At 37.4% G+C, this 24,249-nt stretch overlaps 1 protein-coding gene across 1 annotated transcript; it reads left to right on the plus strand.

Moving 5' to 3' along the window:
* The first annotated feature begins 5,243 nt into the window (after window positions 1-5,243).
* LOC137628870 (RNA-binding protein cabeza-like) lies at window positions 5,244-23,608 on the plus strand. The gene is made up of 7 exons (XM_068360120.1): window positions 5,244-5,365; window positions 16,890-16,925; window positions 17,261-17,425; window positions 17,824-17,961; window positions 19,359-19,496; window positions 21,399-21,551; window positions 22,205-23,608. Coding segments are annotated over exons 1-7 (639 nt in total). The 5' UTR covers window positions 5,244-5,358; the 3' UTR covers window positions 22,207-23,608.
* The last annotated feature ends 641 nt before the right edge of the window (window positions 23,609-24,249 follow it).

Genomic DNA, 24,249 nt, shown 5'->3' on the forward strand with positions numbered 1-24,249 from the left:
GCTTTAGGGAAAAGGTAGGCCCTCATCTTCTCATTTGGAAGGTAGGGACCTGAGGTGTTTTTCTGAAAACTCCTCACCCAGGAACGTAACGTTTCCCTGGCAGCATCCCTTGACTCCGTTGACTTAGGGTCGTCAAAAGCCTCGGTAATCAGGTTAGAACAAACTGTACAAACCTGAGGGTCCCAATAGCGGAGATGACCTCTGGAGGCTGCGCATGCTGCGTGCCTCTTGCAATATTGATGTCCACAGGAGTTCTTACTGCGGACATTACAGAACACACTCCCGCACTTCGGATGGTCCTCCTGTAAAGAGAAGAAAAATCCATGAGTATCAAGTGAAGGCTTTCACTTATATTGAGACATTTAGCTTATATAGAAAAGCTATAAAAGAAAGAAGGAAAAACACATACTTGTATTTCCTGTCCAGTCAATTGCTGAAACCTCCCGAGATATTAAAACTAAGGTTAATTCTATTCTAGAATACCTTATGTAATTTCCTAAACGGAAATTTAAGGTGTAGTTCACACCTTGAGATAAAGTTTTAATATACGGGATAGAAAGAATACAGAAAGAACTTACTTTCTATGTATTGTACGGTCTCAACAAAAGGCTGTACAAGATAACATAAAGTATGATGAAGAACTTTTAGTGTTATCACAAGCACTGGACAGCAGTTTCTGCTAATGCAGTGTGTACTACACTACAAATACAGCAACTACTGTACATCGCATGCTGTTGTGCCGGCGTGCACCTGCACGTGCCGGCGTGCACCTGCACGTGCCGGCCGGCAACTACCCCTGTATAGTTCAAAGATATACTATCTTTAATTAATAGGCGGCAGCCCCCTGATTCGCGACTGTGTGCCGGCCGGCAATCATTGCCAGCCGACGGCTGTAAACACTAATACCCGGCTGCCAGCTGCCAGCTGCCGGCTGCTAATCGTAGTGGCCAGCAGATTCGGGCTGTGTTTCCACTGCTGGCCGGCAAAGGTAATAAAACCCATGCCCGCCGACAGTAGCCAAGAACCAGAGAACCTCCACCTGCCTGGCTGTCGGCTGTTAAGCCGGCAGCCGGGTTAGGGGTGCAACACAATAGTCAGAGAAACAGTATGGATGTAAGGTTATAAGGCGGCATTGCTGTACGACCTTTCATCCAGAAAGAGTGAACTTATGGAAGGGGAGAATGTAGCATTCAGGCTTCCAAAGAATCCATAATCTGCCGGGAGGTCTGGGGATCACTCTGCAAAGAAAAATGGGTCTCTGCCGGCCGACACGTAGTGCCAGCCGGCAGAGAGCTGAGCCTGTCCTCCATCCTAACCTATACTAGGTACGGAAGTAGGACTGCGGCCAAAAGAAAATAAAAGAAAGAGAGGTGGGGAAGGGATAAGGGTCCTATAGACTTCGTTCTAGCAGGAGACACACTCAGCCGTTAGGGAAGCTCATCCTAACCAAGAGTTGTCTATTAGGGAGGAAGACTGGCAATACTTGCTAACCTCCTCCCAACCAGAACAAAGTTAGGTGAAGTTATTTCGCCGTGCAACAGAGAAAACTCATTCTCCAGCCCGAGAAAAACAACACAGGACAGTCTGCTAGACCACTAAAGGAAGGAATCATCCTTACAGAATCCTTCCAACATGGACTAAGGAAGCAAAGCTTCCTGTGTCCGCCCCTAACCTAGCAAAGGAGACTCTTTCTCTATGCTAGGAAGAAGCAGACCACAGACTAGAAACTCTGATGTTCTGCCCTAACCCAAAAAACCAGTTACTCTGGTTATCAGGTCAGGACAGACATATCCTAGAATAGTTATACCTGAATTATTATACAGATAGAACCACTAGGATTAAGCCGAAGGCTTACAGAGGGAGAGAGGGATTGAACTTAGCCTCCGGAGGAGAAAAGAACAATCGGGGATGTGCGAAAGTATACTACTGTACCTAGAATACTAGACTAGGTAAGATGAGAATCGATTACCTAAATCACCGAAACTCTCTCGTATACAATCTTGGAAAAACATTCAACAATATCTTACATGTATAAAGTATTTGCCTATAGCTTCAATAATATAACATTCGGAAAAACTTATATCATGCATGAAAGTACTAGTGCCAGACGTCTAGGCTACGAAGCCCCACGAAGGGCAAGATCGGTACCTCGACCCGTGTCGAAATCACCGAGCTAAAAACTGACGGTATAATATAAGCATTCCTAGCGGAGCTAAATAGCTAAATTATTAAAGCGTAACAAACCGGGAACGTCGCTCCAGCTAACTAAATGACCCATAAGAGCGAGCAATAGCATCCTGGATGCCTCCAGTAGGCAACAGCTCTTGTTTACGTTGAAATCACTTTTGATTTAATTCAAAACGACAAGAGCTTACATTTATACATAGTAAAGATAATATTCAACTTCCTAGAGGCAGAAGAGGCCGGAGAAGTCATCAAAATGTTGAATTAAATCCAAAATAACGAGAGAACACAAGGGAAAACACCGAGTAGTAGAGCTGCATGAAAAGGAATAAAGAGGGTGCTACCGCCTTCATCAGATACACACTGGAAACGGAATAGGAGAGATGCCTTATGAGCGGCTCTTTTCATTCTCGTTTCAGATTCTTGTCACTATACCGCCTCGAAGCGTTAATACTGTTTGGGGCGAAGATAGCTATGTGACGTGCCAAGAATACGTCCTCTGATATTATGCGATATCCCTGTGAGATTATTTAGGGATATTCGCTCCAGGAGATAGAATTCTGGATACCTTAAGGTAAAATTCTCTGGGAATATCACTGTAGTCAAATATACCCTAGAAAGCTACCTAATAGGAACTTCCATCAGGACGACATGGCCTGAGCCCCCCCTCCCCCCCAAAAAAAATATATATATATATACATATATATATATATATATATATATATATATATATATATATATATATATATATATTATGTGTATATATACATGAAATGTCCCGCTTTTACAGAAAAAAAATTCTGGTAAGGGTAGATTAGACTCTTTAGCTATGGTAATCAGCTCTTCTAGAATCTAGGACACTCCAAAATCAAACCTTGTTTTATAGACTTGGGTAGTGCCATGGCCTCTGTACCATGGTCTTCCACTGTCTTGGGGTAAAGTTCTCTTGCTTGAGGGTACACTCGAGCACACTTGTTATATTTTTTCGCTTCCTTTTGTTATTTTGAAGTTTTTTTTTATGGCTTTTATATGAAAGATTTATTTCAATGTTGTTATTATTCTTAAAGTTCTCTTGTAGTCTATTTCCTTATTTCCTTTCCTCACTGAGCTATTTTCCCTATTGGGGCCCTTGGGCTTATAGCATCCTGCTTTTCTAACTAGGGTTGTGGCTTGGCATCCAATAGTAATAATAATGATAATAATAATAATAATAATAATAATAATAATAATAATAATAATAATAATAATGATGATGACGATAAATGTGATGAGTAATGGTTGGCAACAGTAAATATAAACTACAGAATCTGGTGAGAGTGTTCGAAAGTGTCTGCACAAGGAGGGAGTTCAAAGTAGATGTCAGCAAGAGTAAGGTAATTAGAGTAAATGGAATATTTTAGAGTAGAATTAATTTGAAGAAGAAAGGTTTGATGGCCAAAAATATTTGATTTCGGGTATTTAGTCCATATAACTAGGTGCTGGGTCAAGAAGGTCATTCAGCAGCGATGTGTATGTGGAAAAAAAAACCCTGCAGAATTTAAGGTGAGTTTGGACTGCAAAATGGTTGAAGAGTAGGTTTAGCTAAACCTGAGTGAAAGACGTAAAGATCTTTTATTATAGCCTACAGTGCATCACTCGAGGCCCACTGAAAGCACTAAGAAAAGTCAGACTTCCCGAAGTCCACACTAACGATGGAGACACTTATTAGAAAAGGTAGAATATTTCTAAATACTTTTACAAACTTATGCCACAAAAATGAGATAGATGAAGAATAATTCCTAAGGATATTGAAGTAAATTGAGGCATAAAACATCTTGAAAATGAATATTATGAAATATCAGAATAATGAAATAAGCGGGATGACAATGCATTTACCACGGAAATACACATGTTGATGTATCGTGTGCGGTAGAAAGAATAGATAACTGTAATGTGGAAGCTTGCACATCTGATAAACATTTTATATAACAGGTTTGAAATTAGAATGTTCTGATAACAGAAGCTTCATTGGTATAAGCATCATAGATTAATTAATTATAATGATGCTCTTAGATAAATGACAGCTTTCAACACGAAATATTACGTAAGCAGCTTTCTTAGAACCGAGAGATCAACTCCAGAATGAAATTTTACTTACAAACACTGCTTTAGAAATGTTTTGAATACAACAAAACCATATATACTCTGTATTTTACCATTATTTTGCATTTTTACATCACAAAATATGATAATAATTAGACTTTTATTTTAACCGTTAGGTTTAAAAGCTCCCTCCGCTGCGAATATGCGAGGCCAGGAATGTATAGAGTGACGTCACTGAGAAAGCCTCTATTATCAAACAAACATATCACCTTTTTAAATTAAGGATGAATTGCATAAAATAATATAGAATGTTACGATAATTTAAATATTCTACTAATATGATAGTTTTTATATAAATAAGAAACGAAATTAAATGCGCAATAAAATATTTATCTTTCGGACGTGATGAATGGAAATTATAATGGCGCATATTGATCTAGCAGCAAATATCAACATTGACCTATAATTGAAAAAGTTTAAAACGGTACAGTTAAACTAATTCAGAATTTCTAAATAGCTATGAAAATACTAGGTAAAGCATCGCAAGGCGATACAAAATGTCTACTTTTTCAGGAAATTAAGAGAACTTGGCTTCTTGTCGAGAGAAGATGTATATAAAATTTGAGTATTAATAAAAAAGTAAAGCCCTATCACGAAAATTATAACATATTTTACATTGATAATATAGAAATAACCTAAAGAAAAATAATAAAGGCGAATAAAGCAGTTAGAAGAAGATAATAATAAATATTCCCGTAAAAAGCGGTGGGCCCCTCACGGATGGTCTTGTTTGAAGTTGACACGTTGTTTGGCGGGGTGACACCGGCTTCGAAAATTCTGCTTCTCCTTTCCTTCACTTCCTTCGAGAGATATTAAGGTTAGTATGCGACGCTTTGATTTGGTTAGTCCCCTGGTCCATCTTAACATTAAATTAAGGAGGGATCCCTTTGAATTAAAGCGTAATTTCCGCCTTTAGTAGTCAATGGCGGCGGCGGGGTCCATGACAGATTGTCCGTTGGAAGTCCCAGATTCAGTTCGTTAGCAGGAGGTCCGCGATACACATCTCTAAAGGTCACTTGCTGGTTCTTCGTTATGGAGTGTGAGGATTTGTATAATTTTCGTAGTATTTTGAATATCTTTAGTAAATATTTCGGGCTTAATTTCGTATTGGGGTCACCGGACCACATGACCCCCTCTCGGGAAAGGACGAAATTCCATCCGTTCTTTCTTTAATCTTCCAATTTTTTGGCAAAATTTGTATTTTTTGGGTAGTAGAAATGCAATCTATCTTTAATATTTATATAGTTTACCTGTAGGCCGGTGCGTGGCTATGTATCACCCAAGGCCATTTGGATTAGGCCACGGCTCGTGGCCGGTTGCAATCGGGCCACGTTTAGGGCCACCATATTTTTGCATTATTTTATTCTAATTTAACATTTATTTTCGCACTATGTTTTCCCCACATTGCATCGTCGTTTTCTTCATCTAAGCCAATGCATAATCCTCGTGGTTGGCGGCCATGCTTTTCCTTATCTTCCGTATGATGAATTGTCATTATTGAGTTTTTTTTTTTTTTTTTTTTTTCTATTTCAGCTCTAGTTTTGGTGTAATTTGTAAGTAGCACTGTCAAGTTATACCTGATGGAAAACTTATTCTTAGGCTAACTTTTTTTTTTTCCTATAACCTCTGGTGGTGGTGTAATGCAGTGATAGGTGACCCTAGTCTAGTTTGAGAATGTTAGTCAGCATAGGCCTTCAGATTTTCCACTGCTGTGTGCAGTCATTTAGCAATATAGATAACTTTGGGGCTATGAAGCGAGGTTTACGGAACGATTTGCTGACTTTACCAAGTTACGGCTTTTTTTGGTGTAGACGCCTCATGGGCTCATATCAGTGTTAATGAGGTAATAAGGGAAATTTTTCTGCAACTATACATTGTGAGCATAAGTTTTTCAGTTAACTATTAAGGCGCTAGTGTTCTTTTGCAAACTTGGCGTTACGATTGTAGAGTTACGGGGAGTATCGGCCATTATTAAGCATGGAAGCTTCGTTGGCCCATGGCAGACCACAAGATGCTATAGGTAATAAGGGAAGCATTTGCCTAAATACTATGGTGTAAAGTAATACAGTGACCATGTGGTTGAGAATTTTACTTTATGGCAGGAGGACCAAATTAATCCCGTTAATGGTGTATGTATGATAACAGCCACCTGCGTGTATAGTGATGGCTGGCTTAGAATACGGCAGTTTAAGGGGGTCGCGTTGGGCTGTAGTCCCCCAGTTATCTAAGTAGGTAGGGACACGGCTTGTAGGTTAGGTTAGTTGATGTCCATTTTTCATGCAAGCTGGAGGACTTGGCTGCTGGTATTCAAAGGCTCCCTATATTATATTAACAGCTGCAGCCAATCAGCACATCAGTTGTGTAGCAGATCCTATTGCTCTATGAATAGTTTTGTAATAATTACTTAGGGTCTTATTTCCTGTAGCTTTTAACTTTTATACCTTAGCAACCTAACATGTAATGTAATGATGAAATTATAATTACGGACAGAAGAAAGTTTTGAGCAGATAAATTTTTCCTGTACTGTTTACTGTTTTGGGTTTAAATCCAACCCTCCACTGAAGTCGAATGAACTACTTCTCGGGCGGGTCCATATTAATCATCTAACAAAACATTTTCATTATAACTTATACAATTCTTTGATTGTAGCATCTTCCAAATCATATGATCTTGTGAAAAGTCATGTCTTTAGTTTCTTCTCAAATTCAATTGCTCCCTTTAGGTCCTTCATTTCAGGTGGCAGTTTATTATAGTGTCTAGGCGCACAGTAGCTAAAAGCCCTTTCACCAAATTTACTATTTGTTCTTGGTTCAGATAGCCTATGTTTGTCACTCATGTGTCTTGTGTTAACATTTGTTCCTAGTTCTAGTTTATTCAGGCATTCTTTTAGATATTTTGGTTCATTTTGGTTCAGTATCTTAAACGTTAGTAAGAGTAGCTTGTATTCTATTCTCGCTTTTAGTAAATAATGGGCTTACACTGAGTTTGACCTTCATTTCAACAGCTAATAAACCAAATACTGTAACCATTAGGACCTTCTAACGGGAATATTTTTTTTTTTTAAATCTTGATAGATTTTGCTCTGCTGTAGCCTTGCTCCTCTCGCAAACAAAGTAAAACGTCGAGCTCCTACGTACAGGCATTGGTACATGCTGATCTCCACAAGCTAATCGCATTGATTATTATTTCTTGAATAATATTTTATATGTAGTGGTAAGTGTCATTTTCGAAGGAAACGGACGTGTTTCTACCAGAAACACCTGTTTATTAGTAGTAAAGCTTTTTCCGTCCAAAACCTTTGTATCTTTGTAATATGTAACTTGGCCTACATTTCCTTATTGTCATCAGCATATGCGACTATTAACATTAAAAGTGTTTTGGTGAAGGATCTGAATTTCGGTCTCAACATGTAATTTGTACTTGTCTTCATACCCTGAATGCACGGTTTGGAACAAGGGAGGGTTGGCACTAGTTAAAGTTTGTCAAACCGTCTCAAGTATGCTTAACCTAACCTTACCCTTCCTAATAAGGGAAGTTTTGTCTGTCCCTTCATTATATATACTTTGTTATAAAATAGCGCAAGAGGAGTTTTTGTAGGACAAACCAGGAGTACCACTTTACATCTGTTTTCTAGGGTGTCTGTCTTGTCCATTGTCACTCACTCGCTCATATTTAATTGAAAGTTAGTCAGCCAAACTAACATTGAATCTTACAGTATTGGCCTTTAGCGTTTTGAGACCATTTTCATTCGGGGAAAAAAATTTTGGTTAGGGTAGACGGGATGGGCTGATACAGTACTTTAAGGCAAAATTGATAGGCTGGGACAATAGAGGTATGGCTGATACTGACCTTTTTCTGTATCTTTCGGACCTGTATTAAGGCTGCTTCCGCCCTTCATGGTTGGTTGATGCGGACCTTATGTAAACACCTGTTAGTGAGTGTACATTCAATGTAAAATTTAAGCAAAAGTTGCCAGTGTTAAGCACTTTTGGCCACTGTGGATGAGGAAAAATAACCCAACATAACTCCAAATAACTCATGGTTTACTCCTTCCTTTACACATTAGAATCTTACACACACACACACATATATATAGAGAGAGTGAGAGGGGGGCACACTTCTTTAGAAGTTGGCCTTCAGTAATCTTCCTATCATTGTAGTCCTTCCACACTCCCATTATCGCCCTTGAATTTCCTTTACCCGTTTTCTTTGATGCCTCTTTAGTTTGTCCTCTGACAAGCTTAACCGGATTAGATATTTTCTTAGCCTCTAAATAAACCAAGTTTATTAAGTTTAATCGAAGGTTAACTTTTGGGGGGGGGGGTGCGGCTTTTTAGTTTATGATGCCATCCTTCAACATCATTTGTTCTCGTACTGCACCCAAATACTGACCAGTTCTCCACTTTCCATATCCTGTGATGCAACCATGTTTCCCTTACGTAATCCATAAATTCTCGTACTGGTCCAATTACACCTACCTTTCCAGAAAGTTCACTAAAAGCTACCTCAATATTGTGGGGGTAAAAATGGCAATGCAAGGACCTTTTTTCACGTCTCCTACACTAAAACGTTTGTAATCCCAATTCCTGAAGTTTTCTCACAAAGCTTGCGTAAAATGGTAAGCACATCCCTTCATTACTGGGTTATTAAAAATCCATCTAATATTTTTCCACAAATGATGAAACGCTAGAAGCTGCTGGTAAAATTTGAATGACAGCTTTAAGAACTGTATGTTAGTCCTGATTCCAAGGTGACTTCATACCCAAGCCACTCGGCTGTGGAGGTTTGTGAATACTTGTGTGTATAACGCACAGTTTAATCAAACAAATACGTAACAAATTAACCAAACATAACTCGAACCCACTCGTAGTGAAACTTGTTTATTTGTTCTGCCAATTCTATTATAAACAAAATGCTAAAGTTTTTAAAGTCCAGGTGTGGGATCAGAAAATCCTTGTAGTATAATTACCAATGTCTCCACATCCTCGATGTTGCCAGCCATCGCAATCTATGGCCTGGTGGTGGCCAGTCGATACTCGGTCACAGGCCAAACACTTCACCCTGTCAGTCATCCTTGCGTTCTAATGGTCCAAATGAGCCTTACTAATTATCCGAATAAGTCTAAATACATGGTCTGAATCAGCCGGCATTTGGACGAGGGAAGGTGTATCAATTTTATGGCGAGGCACGAGCCAGTGATGTTTAGGGTCTTGTTTTGAGTGGGTAAGCAGGCTTAATTATAAATGAATGCTTCTGTTCTACACTGTAAGCTGCCGAACTCAATATATTGTGTATGTTTTTGTAAAATATTTTTTACTACAGCATTTCCCGCCAAGGACATGCCACCTGTTATTAGTGTAAAGGTCTTGAAGTCACCAAGCAATCATTTCTTATATTAATAGCATTAGGTATAGTTTTCCTAGTTAATGAACATCTCTGTACCATGTTTGATGCTCTTATTGCCTAGCTTGAATTTAGATTTGCAGACTTTTGATTGGATTTTTACTAAGTGGCCCTCTGGCAATTGGCCAAGTTAACATCAGGGCTGGGGAGTCAGAGTCGAGGCCAATTTATGGACTAGAGGAGTCAGAGTTGGTAAAATTCCACTGACTCAGACTCCTCGAAAATGAAATTTTTGCACTGGAAAAATATTCTCTTGGTATCATGAGTCACATTTTTTCAAAGTCGCTCAAAAAACGTTTCATATTACCCGCCGTTTTCTTTAACACCCTCTTGAATAAAGGCAGTCACTGGTTAACACATATAGCTCCTGCCATCTCTCGTCCATAAGCCAAACCAAAATAATAATATTATACATGCGATCAGCTGTTCTCCACGCACGAGTCTGGACATTGAAGTTTATTTCATGATTAACTCTTCATTTAATCACCATTGTTTTATGCATCACGTATATGAATAATCTTAGAATTGAGTCATTATCTATATGTAAACATCGTGAAATGATGGGTGTTTTGATTACAGTTTCGTGTAGCCTAGGAAAAGCTGAATCCAAGAAATTACGTGAAATGTTTTCAATAAAACAATTACTTACTAGGCTAGTAGGCTGTATCGTTATGTATCCAATTCCCATGGTAATGAATATTAGTCATGCCCTGTTATTCAGATGAGCAAATAAAAACTATTTTATAGGAAATACATATCGAAGAAATGAAGGCATAGCCTTATTTTTTTAAATTGGAGTCTGAGTCTGTCCTAAAAAAATTATAGGAGTCAGAGTCGGAGTCGGATGTTCAGAGTCCCGACTCCCCAGCCCTTTTAACAGTGGATTTTTTTTATATATAACTTCAAATTACCCATATCCACTTATTTGTTCAGCCAGCTTCCAAAATTTTAGTTTGGCTTTAAAAAAAAATTTGCCAAGTACTTAACCCGGTGTTGTAGTTATAAACTTTATTCTATTCATAACAAGATAATGTTGAAAATAAGGTAGCCTAGTCATGCTGGTTTGTGGAGTTACTGACACCCCACCCCAACATTCTACACATTTAATCTTGTTTAAAGTGTAAATTAGAGATTTCTCCAATTTAGCTATGACCTTTATTTCTGAGGTTCCTTTTTTTACAATAGAATTGTAGGTTAGAAATGACATGACTGGAGACCTGGTCTAAACTAGATTTTTTGTCAAATTTTACTTATATGAAAAATCATAAATATAATTGGCCCGTCCCTTTTTCATACGAATAACCCCGTAAGCTGGATATTCACTCGTGGGTTGTCAATCATACAAGTAAACTAGGGGTTTGGGTGTGCGTATTGAATAATTGATATCCATTTATACCAGAATTCTTAGTTCACTGTTTGGTGACGAGTCTTTGCAAATTGTCTGATATATGAAAAGACAACAATTTTTCTAATTGCATTAAAATCTTATTTGCCCTAACCTAACTTAAGGTGTTGTGCCCATACTTGACTGTCTTGCTTCTCCAAATTATGTAGGTACTAGGCTCTTGAGTGGGTTTTACTATACCTGTTGACCGATTCCTAAAACAGCCACTAGCACATTTCACTTCATTGTTCTGAATTGGGTAATGTCCCGATCAATTCTTGTTCTTGTTGGGCGGAGGGATTTGCCTTTCCATCGGCACCTCCTTGGGTTTCTTCTTTATTCTAATTCTTTTATTTTCTTCTCTTTTTTTCCACATTTGATAGATATATTCTTTTCTTTTCTCTATTCCTTCTTTCTTGAACAGCACGTTTCCTATTATCTTCTTCTTTTCTTCATACGGCTGTTGCTTCCACTATTTTTCTTCTTTCGTCGCTGAGGTCTGGACACTCAGGAAAGAAGTGGGCGAGGTCTTCATTAACTGCCCTACATAGTTTGCATTCTACCCTACCTCCTGCTTCATGTCTTTTCCTATTGTTTAATTTCAAACAGTTGGCCCTAGCTCTATACATAATAATAGAATTAGGTTTGTTGTCATAAAACATTTCTTCTCCTATTTGCCCTTTTTCTTGTTCGTATATTTCTAAACTATTTTTTTCTTTTATCTCATCCCTCCACTTTTTACCATCTACTTCTCTAATTTTGGCCTTAAGCTCTTCTCTTCCCATTCTCCTAAAGGTTCTATCGTTCATTTCCATATCTTTAATCCATTTCTTAGTCTCTTTCATCCACCTGTTATTTTCATTTTCTTTCATTTCTTCCAGAATTGTCTTCAACAGATAATTTCTCCCCTCTTCTATCCCTTTCACAAACCTTAGCCTTCCTCCTGCTATCCTAGTTTTCATTTCGGACATTCCTATCTCTCCTCGTAGTGTTGCTACTGCTGCATATGATGGTGCTCCCAGAATTTTTCTTCCTACTCCGTTTTCAATCTGCTGGAATCGTTTTATTTCACTTTATGTTCATTACTGGCGTGCCATACAATATTCCGGGTAAGGCTACATTTTTCCAATATGTTTTTCCTATCAGTATTTTGTGGCAGCTTTTCGCAATAATTGAGTATGTTAGGTTAGCTAGCTTTTCTGCCTTTTCCATCATTTTCTTCTTTTGTTTTTTAAACATTTCTTTTCCCTTCTATCTCTATTCCTAAGTATTTTATGCTATCTGTTACTTTAATACCCTCTATTTCTTCAGGTTTTTCTTTCATATTATATATGATTATATTATATTATATGCACTGAAAGAATCAAGCATGCCCTTTGCTGCTAATATCTTAAGATTGCTGTGTAGTATAAAGTGAATTTGCAGGATTTTCTAAAAAAAAAAAAAAAAATTACGGATGTATTGCTCAGTTGAACCTGTGGCTTGCGGAAACTATATAACAGTATTGAGTTCTAGGTGAGCCAAGGCACCAGCCACCTGTTAAGATACAACTTCTAGTATGTTATTGGGTCCCTTTGACATGCCAGGTGCTACTACATTGTCCCCCTCTAGTTAAAGCTCATTTTTATATGCCTACACAACTCAATAGTCTGGCCAATTCTTTACACTTTCTCCTCATTCCTCATACACCTGTCAACATTTGGAAAATCAAAATATTCTTTGGTCAAGGGGTAAGCTACTGCGCTTAAATTGCTCAGCGGCTACTTTCCCCTCTTGTTTGTTTATTTCCTTTCCTCGGAGATATTTTCCCTGTAGGAGCTTACAGCATCCTGCTTATCCTACTAGTTATAGCTTAGCAAGTAGTAATAGTAATAATAAGAATCATCATCATTAGGAAATGATAAGACAGTTTTATGTAAACTGTTGTGGCAAGACAAAACTAGAAGAATTGCCAAAAGAAATCATACATTGGGCAAGTAATACTTCTTGCATGTGTGTGTGTATTGTCATGCGCACCTCTCTAGCTTGGTTATAGTAAAATGTGGCCCTGAATTAACGAATAGTTGCCCATGTCTGCTTAATTCTATATTGGTCCGTTGTCCACCAACGACACCAATAAGTACACCCTCTCATATTACGTATGCTACAACCGTAGTTGGAAAAGCAAGATGCCAAAAGCCTGAAGGCTCCAACACGAAGAATAACAGTGACGAAAGGAAATAAACAATATGAGAAATAATTAACAATTAATAAAATATAAAAACAGTAACATCACACTTATTAGAATTAACGGCATACCTAGTATTAAGAACAGGGTGGAACTGTCCTGGAAGATCTGAATGTGAAGGAGTATCAGAATTAGGAAATATCTTATGCAACTAATTGAATGGCTGTGCTAGAGATTAATATCTAGATCAGTAATACAAAATTTAATAGACTCAGTTCCTGTCTAACAAATTAAGATGAGAATCAGCATCTGAAGACCAGGCAAGATAACAATACTCAAAACAAGGTAGAATGAAAGAATCAAAACACTTCTTCAAAATAGATTGATCGCTGAAAATCTTGAGACTTTCTCCAAGCCATTTTTTGTGCATTTAAGGTCACAGACCTTGTGTGTTTCTCAAAAGTAAATTTCCTGTTGAGAATCACACCTAAAATTTTAATTGTCATACAGTTAAAGAAACATTATCAATGCCAAGATATGTATGATAGGAGCCACTGCCCTTGATCTACTTACACTACACGTGCACTTGCTTCCATTTTTCTCTTCCTTTTATTTTAGTTTTTGTATTTTATATAGGAAATGTTCCTAAAATATTTATTTCCTTGTTTCCTTTCCACATTGCGCTATTTTCCCTCTTGGAGCCCATGCTTTTCCAACTAGGGTTGTAGCCTAGCAAGTAATAATAATAGATATCTATTAAGGGATTCAGCAACCCCAGATCTGCATTCAGGAGATGGAATTGATGCAGAGTAGCATCATCTGCATATGCTACTAGCTTGTTTTTTAGTCCAAACCACAAGTCATTAGTATACAGTATGAAAAGTAATGGGCCAAGAACACTACCCTGAGAAACACCAGATATCACATTCCTATACTCACTATGGTGCCCATCAATTACGATGTATTACTTAAAAATTCAATAATGATGCTAAGAAAGGACCCACCCACGCCCAACTCATTTGAGTTTGAAAACATGGGCCTCATGATTAAAGTTGTCAATCGCAGCACTAAAATCAAGGCCAATCATACGAACTTACTGACCACAATCAAGGGATTTCTGTACATCATTGGAGATTGTAAGAAGGGCATCACATGCTCCAAGGCCTTTACGAAAACAAATTGCAAATTACGGAACAGGTGATTACCTTTAGCAAACCTATTAAGACGTTTTGCCAAAAGACCTTCAATAACTAGATATGGGAGTTGTGGAAATTAGGCAGTAATCATTTGGAATTGAGCTACCACAAACACATTTACATAGTGGAGTAACATTAACAATTCTCTAACAAGTGCTAAAACTTCTTGCTAACTTGCACAAAATAACCGAACTTTGGAGCTAGGAAATATGCAGTCTTTATAAAAAAAACTAGGGAAAAATACCATTTGGGTCTACACCTCCAGAAGCATCAAGGTCTCAATAGAACTAATTTCGCAAGATTATAAAGCTGAACTACTTAGTTAAGCATCGGGAAAACAAGAAATGAGGAGGATAAAGTTTCTCATTACTCATTTTACTGTCAAACTGTGATCCACCAATTGTATGTTTATCATAATTTTTCTTGAAATTTAATTTCCTGTAACTGTAAGGATTACTATTGTTGAAATCTCTCCTCCAACGCAGTGTAAGCAAAGGTTAGTTGTTCAGAGCACTTGCTAAGCTGAAAAAACTTTCAAATTTGAAATGATAATTCATAAACCTCGTCTGAGCTGTTGCCTCCACCAACTGCAAATGAAGGTCATAGCTTATGATATACAAATAATACAAAATCTCTCCTTGACTGCAGCTACAATGCTTGTAGAAAACTTCTGTCATCTTGGAAGGAATGGGTTCTTCCTTGAGCCAAGGTTTACCGATTTCGGATTTGGTTAGGTGTCGGTTCCTCAATATATGAATGGTAATTTTTGGAAAACTGTACTTGATTACTTGTTCTCATTTTGTATGTACTGTACAGTAGGTGCTTGGGGAGCTTGATCATGGAGGTAGGCAAACTGCCATCGTATGCACTACCTGTGCTCATCATTTCCCATCTTTGGCAGTACACTGAGAGGTACATATGCATAATTGGTTCCACATGTTCATGCAGAAATCCACCTGTTTTTGGCCTGGTATACTGAACAGTGCACATGCATGCACACACTGACGGGTTCCAGTTGCTGTTCTTATTTCAGTGTTCGACCCAAACGAGGGTGGTGCGCATCCAGTCAGCCAATTTATTTTTTCAGTCTACACCAACAGTCATGATTAGTGTATCCTATTAGTGGCTTTGAATGTTTTTTCCCAATTCATTTTCTTGGTTAATCTCTCAAAATATTCCTGGAAAACATTTTCTGTTATTAAAGTCATCTTCATTATTTATTGTAGTACTGTACTGTATACATATCTTTGAGCTATCCTTGCACGCCCCTGTGACAGTCACACCCTTGGGTAATAGTTAAGCATACAAATTTCCATCCAAATGGTTGTTAGTGACATCGTTAACACTGGGGACTGTTTTCTTAAGTCGCCCGATCGTGAGCTGCATTCGAGCTGTTCATTTTTTGTTTTACCTTTATTCCGAGATTTCATATAATTTTCGGAGAGTTTTGATTCACGATGAATGCCTTGGTCAATCGCAAGAGTCAACTCTGGTGATCACGGAAGTGACGAAATCGCTCCGGCTCTTGACTTTTGACCAGGAAGCAATGTTGGCAAGTGTCAACTTTTGTTTGTTTCAAAGCAAAGAAATTGGTTGTTGCATTAGAGAGCTGAATGAATTTTATATAGTGGTAATTGGTAAATTGAATTTTATACAGTGGTAATTGGTAAATTGAATTTTATACAGTGGTAATTGGTAAATTGAATTTTATACAGTGGTAATTGGTAAATTGAATTTTATACAGTGGTAATTGGTAAATTGAATTTTATACAGTGGTAATTGGTAAATTGAATTTTATACAGTGGTAATTGGTAAATGAGCAGATAATAACACCAGTTAGTCATTGGATCCTCGGTGTGTTAACTTGTTCGCTTTTCCATCCTCTTCCATTTGATTAGTAATCGTTGCTCATAGTTGAGTCATAGGATCATGGTATCAGTACATGAGCTTTTCATTTGCATCCTCTTTAGATTTCTCAAGATAAGAGTACAGTAGTATCCTTCATGAAGATCTTACTACTGTTCTGTACTTTGAGGTATTGTTTTGTCTCACAAAATGCAGAGGGTTATATGATGCTATCATACAATAACTTCTATTGTGCAGAATAACACTAAAATGTCTTGGTTTACATTTTCTCTGGTATGAGTTTTACCATCAAAGATAACTAAAATTGGTTCAGTATGGTAACAAGGGAAATTACAAATTAGATATCTGGTGATTGCATAGTTTTACCATTTGTTGTTCAGAGGGGGTTAAAACAGGTCCCCCAATAAATATCTGAAGATATCGTGATCTGAAAAGAAGGAAAAAAATAGATGATACTTTAGGATACCTATTTGAACACATATTTTTTAAAATGTTATTAAATTTAAATGTTATTGTTTGAGATTAATTGAAAAACTCTTATTTTCAGACATGGATGATTCAAGAGGACGTGACGATTGGGGTGGTAAGATTTTATTTGAGGTTTACGTAGTCAACATTTGATATATACATGTCAAGATTTCAGATTTACAGTTTAAATTTCAAATTACATACTAAGATTAGAGATATACTTGTATACTTGGCAAGATTTTATAAAATTTTATGATTTACTTAAAAGGACTTTATGAATGTCAATACAATTTCCTAAGCTGTCTTTATGTAGTTCTATAAATTTGCCATGCTACAATACACACCCTTTTGAACTACATTTAGCAGAAGCAATTTTCAGTAATTCTGGGTTGTAGTCAATTCTAATTTATGCCAGATTAATTGTAATTCTTAAATTCCAAAATCTCCCAGGTGGTAGGTGGCCAGACAGATATTCCGACCAGGATTCTGGTAGCCGTGACCGTTACTCAGGGAGTCGCTCGATGAGCAGCAAGCCTGGCGATTGGGACTGCCCCAACTGTCAGTTCTTGAATTTTGCATCACGATCAATGTGTTTTAAGTGTAGAACACCTAAAGGTAAGCATATTATTAGTGTTACTATCTTTTAGTCATTAGATATGATTAATACTTCTTATTGGTTAAGCTACAAACCTAGTTGGAAAAGCAGAATGCTATAAGGCCAAGTAGCCCAGTGATGAAATGAAATAGGGAAAACAAATTAATTTTGTAAAATGAAAATTTTGTTAGCAATCAATAATCTTTAAAACATCAGCCGTATGTAACCTATAAAACAGGATAATTGTTTGTTCTATCAAATTACTGTAGTTTGTGTAAAAATAGACAATTCAAATTGCCTGATATGTAGTAATTTTTCATGCTCTTATCAAATTAGTTTGCTTAGAATTAACTCCCCTGATGTGTAGGATTTTTTACAAGAGTACCTTGTCTATTTGAAAAATTTTCTCCCACGGAAGATTCTGATGGGTTCGGATCTGGAGGACGAGTCGGCGGCGGGATGCGCGAAATGCGCCCTGGAGACTGGGCTTGCCCTAAGTGCCAGTTCCACAATTTCTCGTCGAGGGGCATGTGCTACAAGTGCAATTCCCCTAGGGGTGAGTTTCCAGTTCTAATTCTGTAAGGGAATGGTGTGGGTCTATACAGGTATAGATACATGCAGGCGTATTCACACGGCAGTGCTGTGATGATGATGATGCTGTTGGAAAGAATATGCAGGAACGAGGGTGTTAATGTGTTACGAGGAACATGCAGGAACGAGTCCTTCAATTACTGTTTAGACTAAATTATTTTCTCCTATATGCTGAAATTATGGTTCCTGAATTTACTGTCTTCTAACAGTAGTAAAATATTTCTTTAAGCTATACTTTTCCATCCCCAATCTCAAAAGGAATTTACTATTTGAATTCTTTTCGGGGAAATGTCTTGTATACCGAAAAGTGTTGAACATCAAACTGTGTAGCACTATCACGTAGTGATATTCTACAGAATATACTTTGGGGTGTAAAATTTAAGTCTAAGTAATGGCTCGTTGATTATTACTTTGAAATGGTCGTGTGTACAAAATTTTTGAGAGATCCATAGACAACGTGAAAGAGCTCCAAGAAGAAAACGGAAAAAAAAAAAAGTTGCCTTTTACAAAATAATGAGTGTTCAGAAGCAAATATTACAGGCAGCCTTGAATGCCCCCAAGATTTCATTCATTATATGCATTACAAGCAGTCCTAACCTATGTTGTTGACGACTAAGTGCTTTGTTTCTGATACTGTACATCTCTCAATTAACCTTAACTTAATGGTATGCTGTTCTTTGGAAGGCCAGGCTAATGGAAATTTTGAACAAATATCCCCAGTAGTGATAGAAATAAATTTTCCTTTCTGGTGTGGCTCGCATCACCATTATGCAGCACGGGAGCCGTGAAATTTATTTATTTGCACATTTCAAGAAAAAAAAATGTGCAGTACACAATGCTTTACATAAATAAGATGAACAAGTTTCAGCTTTGTATAGCTGCCGTTGTTTTGACGTTCGGTACAATAACCAATGTCGGGGTAAATTATAAAGGCACATACGTTCATTTTGGAGGAGCTGGTACACTGTACACACAGTTAACCTGGAGCCGAAAGCGTATTTTGTACTAAGTGGTTTACATCCAAAACTACACAGAATATTCACCCAAAGGAAAATCTTATTCACTATAACTAAAATTTTGATTTTCAAAGCACTACAGCTAGATGTGGTTATGCTAGTGTTTAAGGCTTAAGTGTACTTAAGTATACTGTATATATACCTATATATGAAATGACAGGGGTTTTCATAATTGTATTTGATTCTGTCAAATTCATGATACGTCGTCTAATATGTTCTGGTTTTGAGTAAATGATTTAAATGTAGATAAAAAAAATACCTAAGGCTGGCACCTGGAACTGCGTGCTGCTGCGAAGCAACTGAACAACATTGCCATGCACTAGTGTTTGAGCTGATCGTGTTGCAGGGGGTGGTGGTGGTGGCGGTGATCGTTACTCTAGTCCACGCGGTGGTGGCAGCAGACCTGGGGAATGGGATTGCCCCGGGTGCCAGTTTTCCAACTTCTCGCACCGGGATTACTGCTTGAAGTGCAGGCTCCCCAGAGGTACGTGGAGATGTGTGTTGACCTGAGGACAGACAGAGCATGGAATATTTCTCCCAAACTATAAAAAAAAAGAAATTTATAACCGTTGGGTGGGGTTATTCCAGGGAGGCAAAACTCTCACTATGCCCCTCCTCCCTCACTGCCTAGTTGAAAAGTGCAAAACGTTGAACTTTATTGGCTAAGCAAGTAGCATACAGTATATACATTGGATGGTGTTTTGAAGTTAAGTTTGAGCATAGAGTATATACAATACTCCACCTAAAGCACAGTAATGAAGATGAATGCTTGTTTTATAGCCAGGCAAATGGCTTTTGAAGCATATATCTCAACTTTTCAATTCTAGATTAAATCAGTTTAAAGGAATTTCATTCTTGCGTGAGAAGTCCTCACGTTTTCTTATAGTAAGTTGGAAGTGTGTTGTAATTCATTAATGGTATTTGCATGTGCCTTTGAACACTTCTAAAGGAGAGATTGCAGGTTGCGATTCCCTAGTTCCCCAGTGTATTGCTGCTGCCGAAAAAGAGTATATTATAATGGTCAGTTCACTTTGTGTGCTACAGACCTGAGAAGGGAGCAAGCGAAAGACATGCCAGATTCCATTTAGTGTTGCGATCTTGTTCGTGCCTAGAATGAAATATCTTGCCTGCCAGAGTATAACGCGGCTATTTTTGCTTATTAGCGCCGAATGTAGTGGGATTTGCAGTACAGTGCTGTGTATTCCTTGGCATTGCCTTTACTGCCAGTTACAAAATTTTATTTTGGTATTGTATTCAAAAGCCATAGGAACCTGCCTATTATAGCCATTGAATGTATAGAATTATATTTTGAAGCTTCTTTTATTTCTTATTCCTCATAGGTGGTATTATCACATGGTAAAGAAGTAGTTTGTCCTCAGAAGGTTAATTGCACCTTTGTATAAAGAACCAGGGCTCACTCATTTTAAGTTTTTAACATAATTATTGTAAAATTTATCTACATTGTTTTTTGTTTTTCAGATACTTCTATTGTGTATTGTATCATATCCTTGTTGCCTGTTGTAATTTATAAATTGGGCTTGGTAATGTCTCCCAATCCTTCACCTCCTAACTGTACATAATTTATAATTTTTCACCTTGACATCTTCACATTTCCTTGCTTTCTAGTTTGATACTGTCATTACTGAATTGCTTAGATTTATTAAAATTCAACTTTGGGTTTTTTTCATTAATTTATTAAAGTTCATTTAGGTCATTGGATGGTTAGGTGGGGCAATAATAAAGAAAAAAACGTGTGGCTGACTTAAGGTGATAATTAATGTTTGTTTAGCATCTGTTTTTACACTGCCAACCTTTAAAATATTAGGTTAGTTCTGTCTTTTGATGTAAATTCCTTAAAATAAGATGGTTGAGGCAGATCATTATCAGTAAGAGATAACAGTAAAGTATGCCCCCATAGAATTCCAGCAGAAAATAATCTAATCCGACACTGATAAATGTATAGAACTTTCTTGTGGGATGATTGTAATGCATTTCAAAATGCCATCCTGTAGGGATGTTCATTTATATCTATTTGTGACAAATTTCACTGAAATCATCATAAGCAGACTCATTGGTATAGGTTGTGTTGATATTTTTGTTCCTGTTCTTACTTCACTTATTTTAGATAACTGAAAAGTGGTTTGTTTTCTTATTAGGTGGGATGGGTACTTAACCCTTTGAGTTATCCTTATTTGGTAGAGCTTAAAATTTTGGAGTTGTGGTCCACAGGGTTGAGTAAACATAGATGACTATGACTAAGGGGACAACTTGCATTGTAAATACTGTACTAAACTTATTCCCTATTGTAGTTCTTTTCCTTGAATGAATCTCGTATGTTGGGATAATAATTCGCACAATTGACACCAATCTTTTTTATGGTTTTCAGAGGGTGGACGATCAGGAGGCGGTGGTGGTGGTGGCGGCGGCGGTGGTGGAGCGGATAGGAACAACATGCGTCCAGGCGATTGGGAGTGCAACGGTTGCCAGTTCCACAACTTCGCCTCCCGAGATCAGTGCTTCAAATGCAACAGCCCTAAATGTAAGAGAGAGAAGAGAGACTTCTAGTCAATAGATATTTCGTAGACCCTTGCCTGAGTAAATTTGGTATAGTGTGGTACAAGTGACTTAATTCTGGTACACTTCATGGAAAGCTAAGACAACGTCCTGACAGCTGTGGACTGAAGCATGTAAACAGTTTAGGAAAACAAACTGTTGACAGTGCTTCCTGTAAAACAGTCAGAGCTATAATCATGTGATTAAAAGTATTTTTATTTATTTTATGAAAGGCAAATTATTTCTAGACAGTTGTAAAATTGTCAAATGTTTTTTGATGAAAGTGTTCATAACCTCAGCAACTTAGTCTGCGTTACTAAGTTTTTATATTTTGCTAAACACAGCGAGACATGCTACTGCTGTCATTGGTCGTCTTAGCTTTTTGTGGAGTGTACCAGATTTAATGGAGCAAAGTGTACATGTTCATGCATGGAACTGTAAATCATTACTTCATTGGAAGTATTCAAGGAGCTTAATGCTCGCATTATGTTGGATAAATTAATGGTCAGGGATTGTTTGGGGACATTTTGATTGTATTGTACAATGCTAAATTTTCTTGAACTTAGTAATAACACTTTAAGTTACATTTTGATATAGTTTGTCATTTAACAGATGGTAATATCTCTTCTTTCTTTGCAGGATGTGTGCTCTAGCCCATCTACTAGAGAGAACACCAAGGACCAAGACAACGTGAAGGAGGGTGTGCCACTCGCAATATATATATGGAATATTTTTATTTAATCTGATTTAAGAGTTTGTGTACAGTTGCTCAAGTGGTATCGGAGGGAATTTTTATTAATTTTTTCCATGTAAAGAGGCTATTTTTTAATTAGTTATGAATTCACTTTAAAAAAAAACACTTCATGTCATTCTGGAGAAGAATATTTTTTGTTTTAAGTTGTGGTACAAAACGGGGGAAGGAAGCCAAACCAAGCGGTTGTTCACTGCCAGATGCGTTAGTCTTTTCCTCTTCTGTAAGGTGGAGCCAGTTCTGTGCGTCAGGGGACGTCACAGGCGAAACATACTTTTTTTTTTCTTTGTTGTAATGGATACCATTTATCAATGTTTTTGTTTCATCCATATCATTGGTCGTTAGCTTTTAGGCAGATGTTATGATTTTTTTGTTAATTGCAGTTAAAATTTTGTTGAAGCAGGAGTTTATCATCGTCTTGGGTACCAGTCTGTCGGTGTGGTATTGAAGTTTTTCGTAGTGTGAGTGCTTGTTGTTACTGGGTTATTTATATACATCATATATTCATTTATATATATTTAACTTCAGTAAGATGATGTATATTTGCAGCAGCATAGTTGTTATGGGGCATCAGGCGATGCAATCACTCTCCTTGTTTCAATACCATGCCTACGGCAACGTGAATTAGTGGGTTTCCTCTTAAAAGTGTAGTCATATCGAACCTAGTTTACCCTTTTGTGGCTGATTTTATGTGCAGTGGGATTTACTACGAGTGTGTCAAAAGGCATTAACCTTTATATATACGGTATATATATCTGTACCTGATTTCCCAAGAAGAAAAAAATATATAAAAGTTTATTTTAGTATTAGGATGTGCAACAACCATTCAGTGTAAGAGAGTGTGCTATGGTCACATTGCAAGCCTTTTGTTTGTTTCTTTTCTTTTTATATGATTATGGGTTTTATCTTGGAGTAGTTCTTTTTTTATATATAATTTTTGTGATATGGTGGAAAAAGGTTTATTTTTCTCTAGAAAGTGGAGGGGTCAGTTATCAGGCTCCGGATCGTGATCTCATCACGGCCGGCCTTTAATGTTTAAAAATTTTATATAGAGTAAGGACAACTGACATAGGAACTTAGTTTTTGTATGCAAAGGAGACACATTGGTAGCTTTTGTATTGGGGCAAGACTAATGATTACAAGGAGAAATAAATTACAGCAAATATCTTTGTAGTATCAAACCTATTTTTCTGTCTTTGAGTGACATTTTCTGTTTTAATTTAGGGGCACAAAATTCAATTCACATTTCTGTAGTGGTCTATAAATTGGAGCAAAATAAATAATCGACATACGGTTAGCAGTCTTCAATTCCTTCGTGCCATGCAGTATGGCAACAGAAAACTTTGATTTTGTAGAAGAGTACTTTCTATTTTGATGAGTATTATGGCCACAGGCTTGAAAAGACTTCGTGTAGTTGAACATGTAATGTCACTACCATTTTGAAGGTTTTTAAAGGCAAAAACAGATTGCAAATTGGTGGTATGGTGTAAGTGGACTAGAAAAATTGATACAGAAATGCCATGGTGAGAGCTATTTTGAAAGGGGTGTAGATGGCGCTGCTTGTCATTGGTATGCCTTCATTAATAAATTAATTTTTCCCCAATCCTTTATCTCTTGCCGGGTCATAGCAAACAGTCTGTCCTCTACTGTTTGTTGTAGAGATAAAGCAGGTATTTCAGAGAGGGATCTTGGCTGAATCATGCTACCCAGGGATAACTTAGTCTTTAAGTTGTCTGTAACCTTTGTTTGACCTATTGCTCTTGTCCTTCCCAAAACCCCTAGATGCCTGTCTTGGCTGCCCTTCATCATCTATAATCCCAGAATAGTAATATTTGATCATTCAATTATTGCCATTGTCCTCTTGGTTGACATGTGCGCTAGTTTTGCCTCCCCTCATACAATTTTTGAAGATTAGTAGTAGGCACAGGTTGGG

This window comes from Palaemon carinicauda, chromosome 36, assembly GCF_036898095.1.
Source record: "Palaemon carinicauda isolate YSFRI2023 chromosome 36, ASM3689809v2, whole genome shotgun sequence".
Lineage (NCBI taxonomy): Eukaryota > Metazoa > Arthropoda > Malacostraca > Decapoda > Palaemonidae > Palaemon > Palaemon carinicauda.

What these genes read in the sequence shown, in the direction of transcription:
- LOC137628870 (XM_068360120.1), top strand. An exon ending in AGGACGTGACGATTGGGGTG is followed by an intron (nt 16,926 to 17,260) that starts GTAAGATTTTAT and finishes AAAATCTCCCAG; the next exon opens with GTGGTAGGTGGCCAGACAGA. An exon ending in TAAGTGTAGAACACCTAAAG is followed by an intron (nt 17,426 to 17,823) that starts GTAAGCATATTA and finishes CTCCCACGGAAG; the next exon opens with ATTCTGATGGGTTCGGATCT.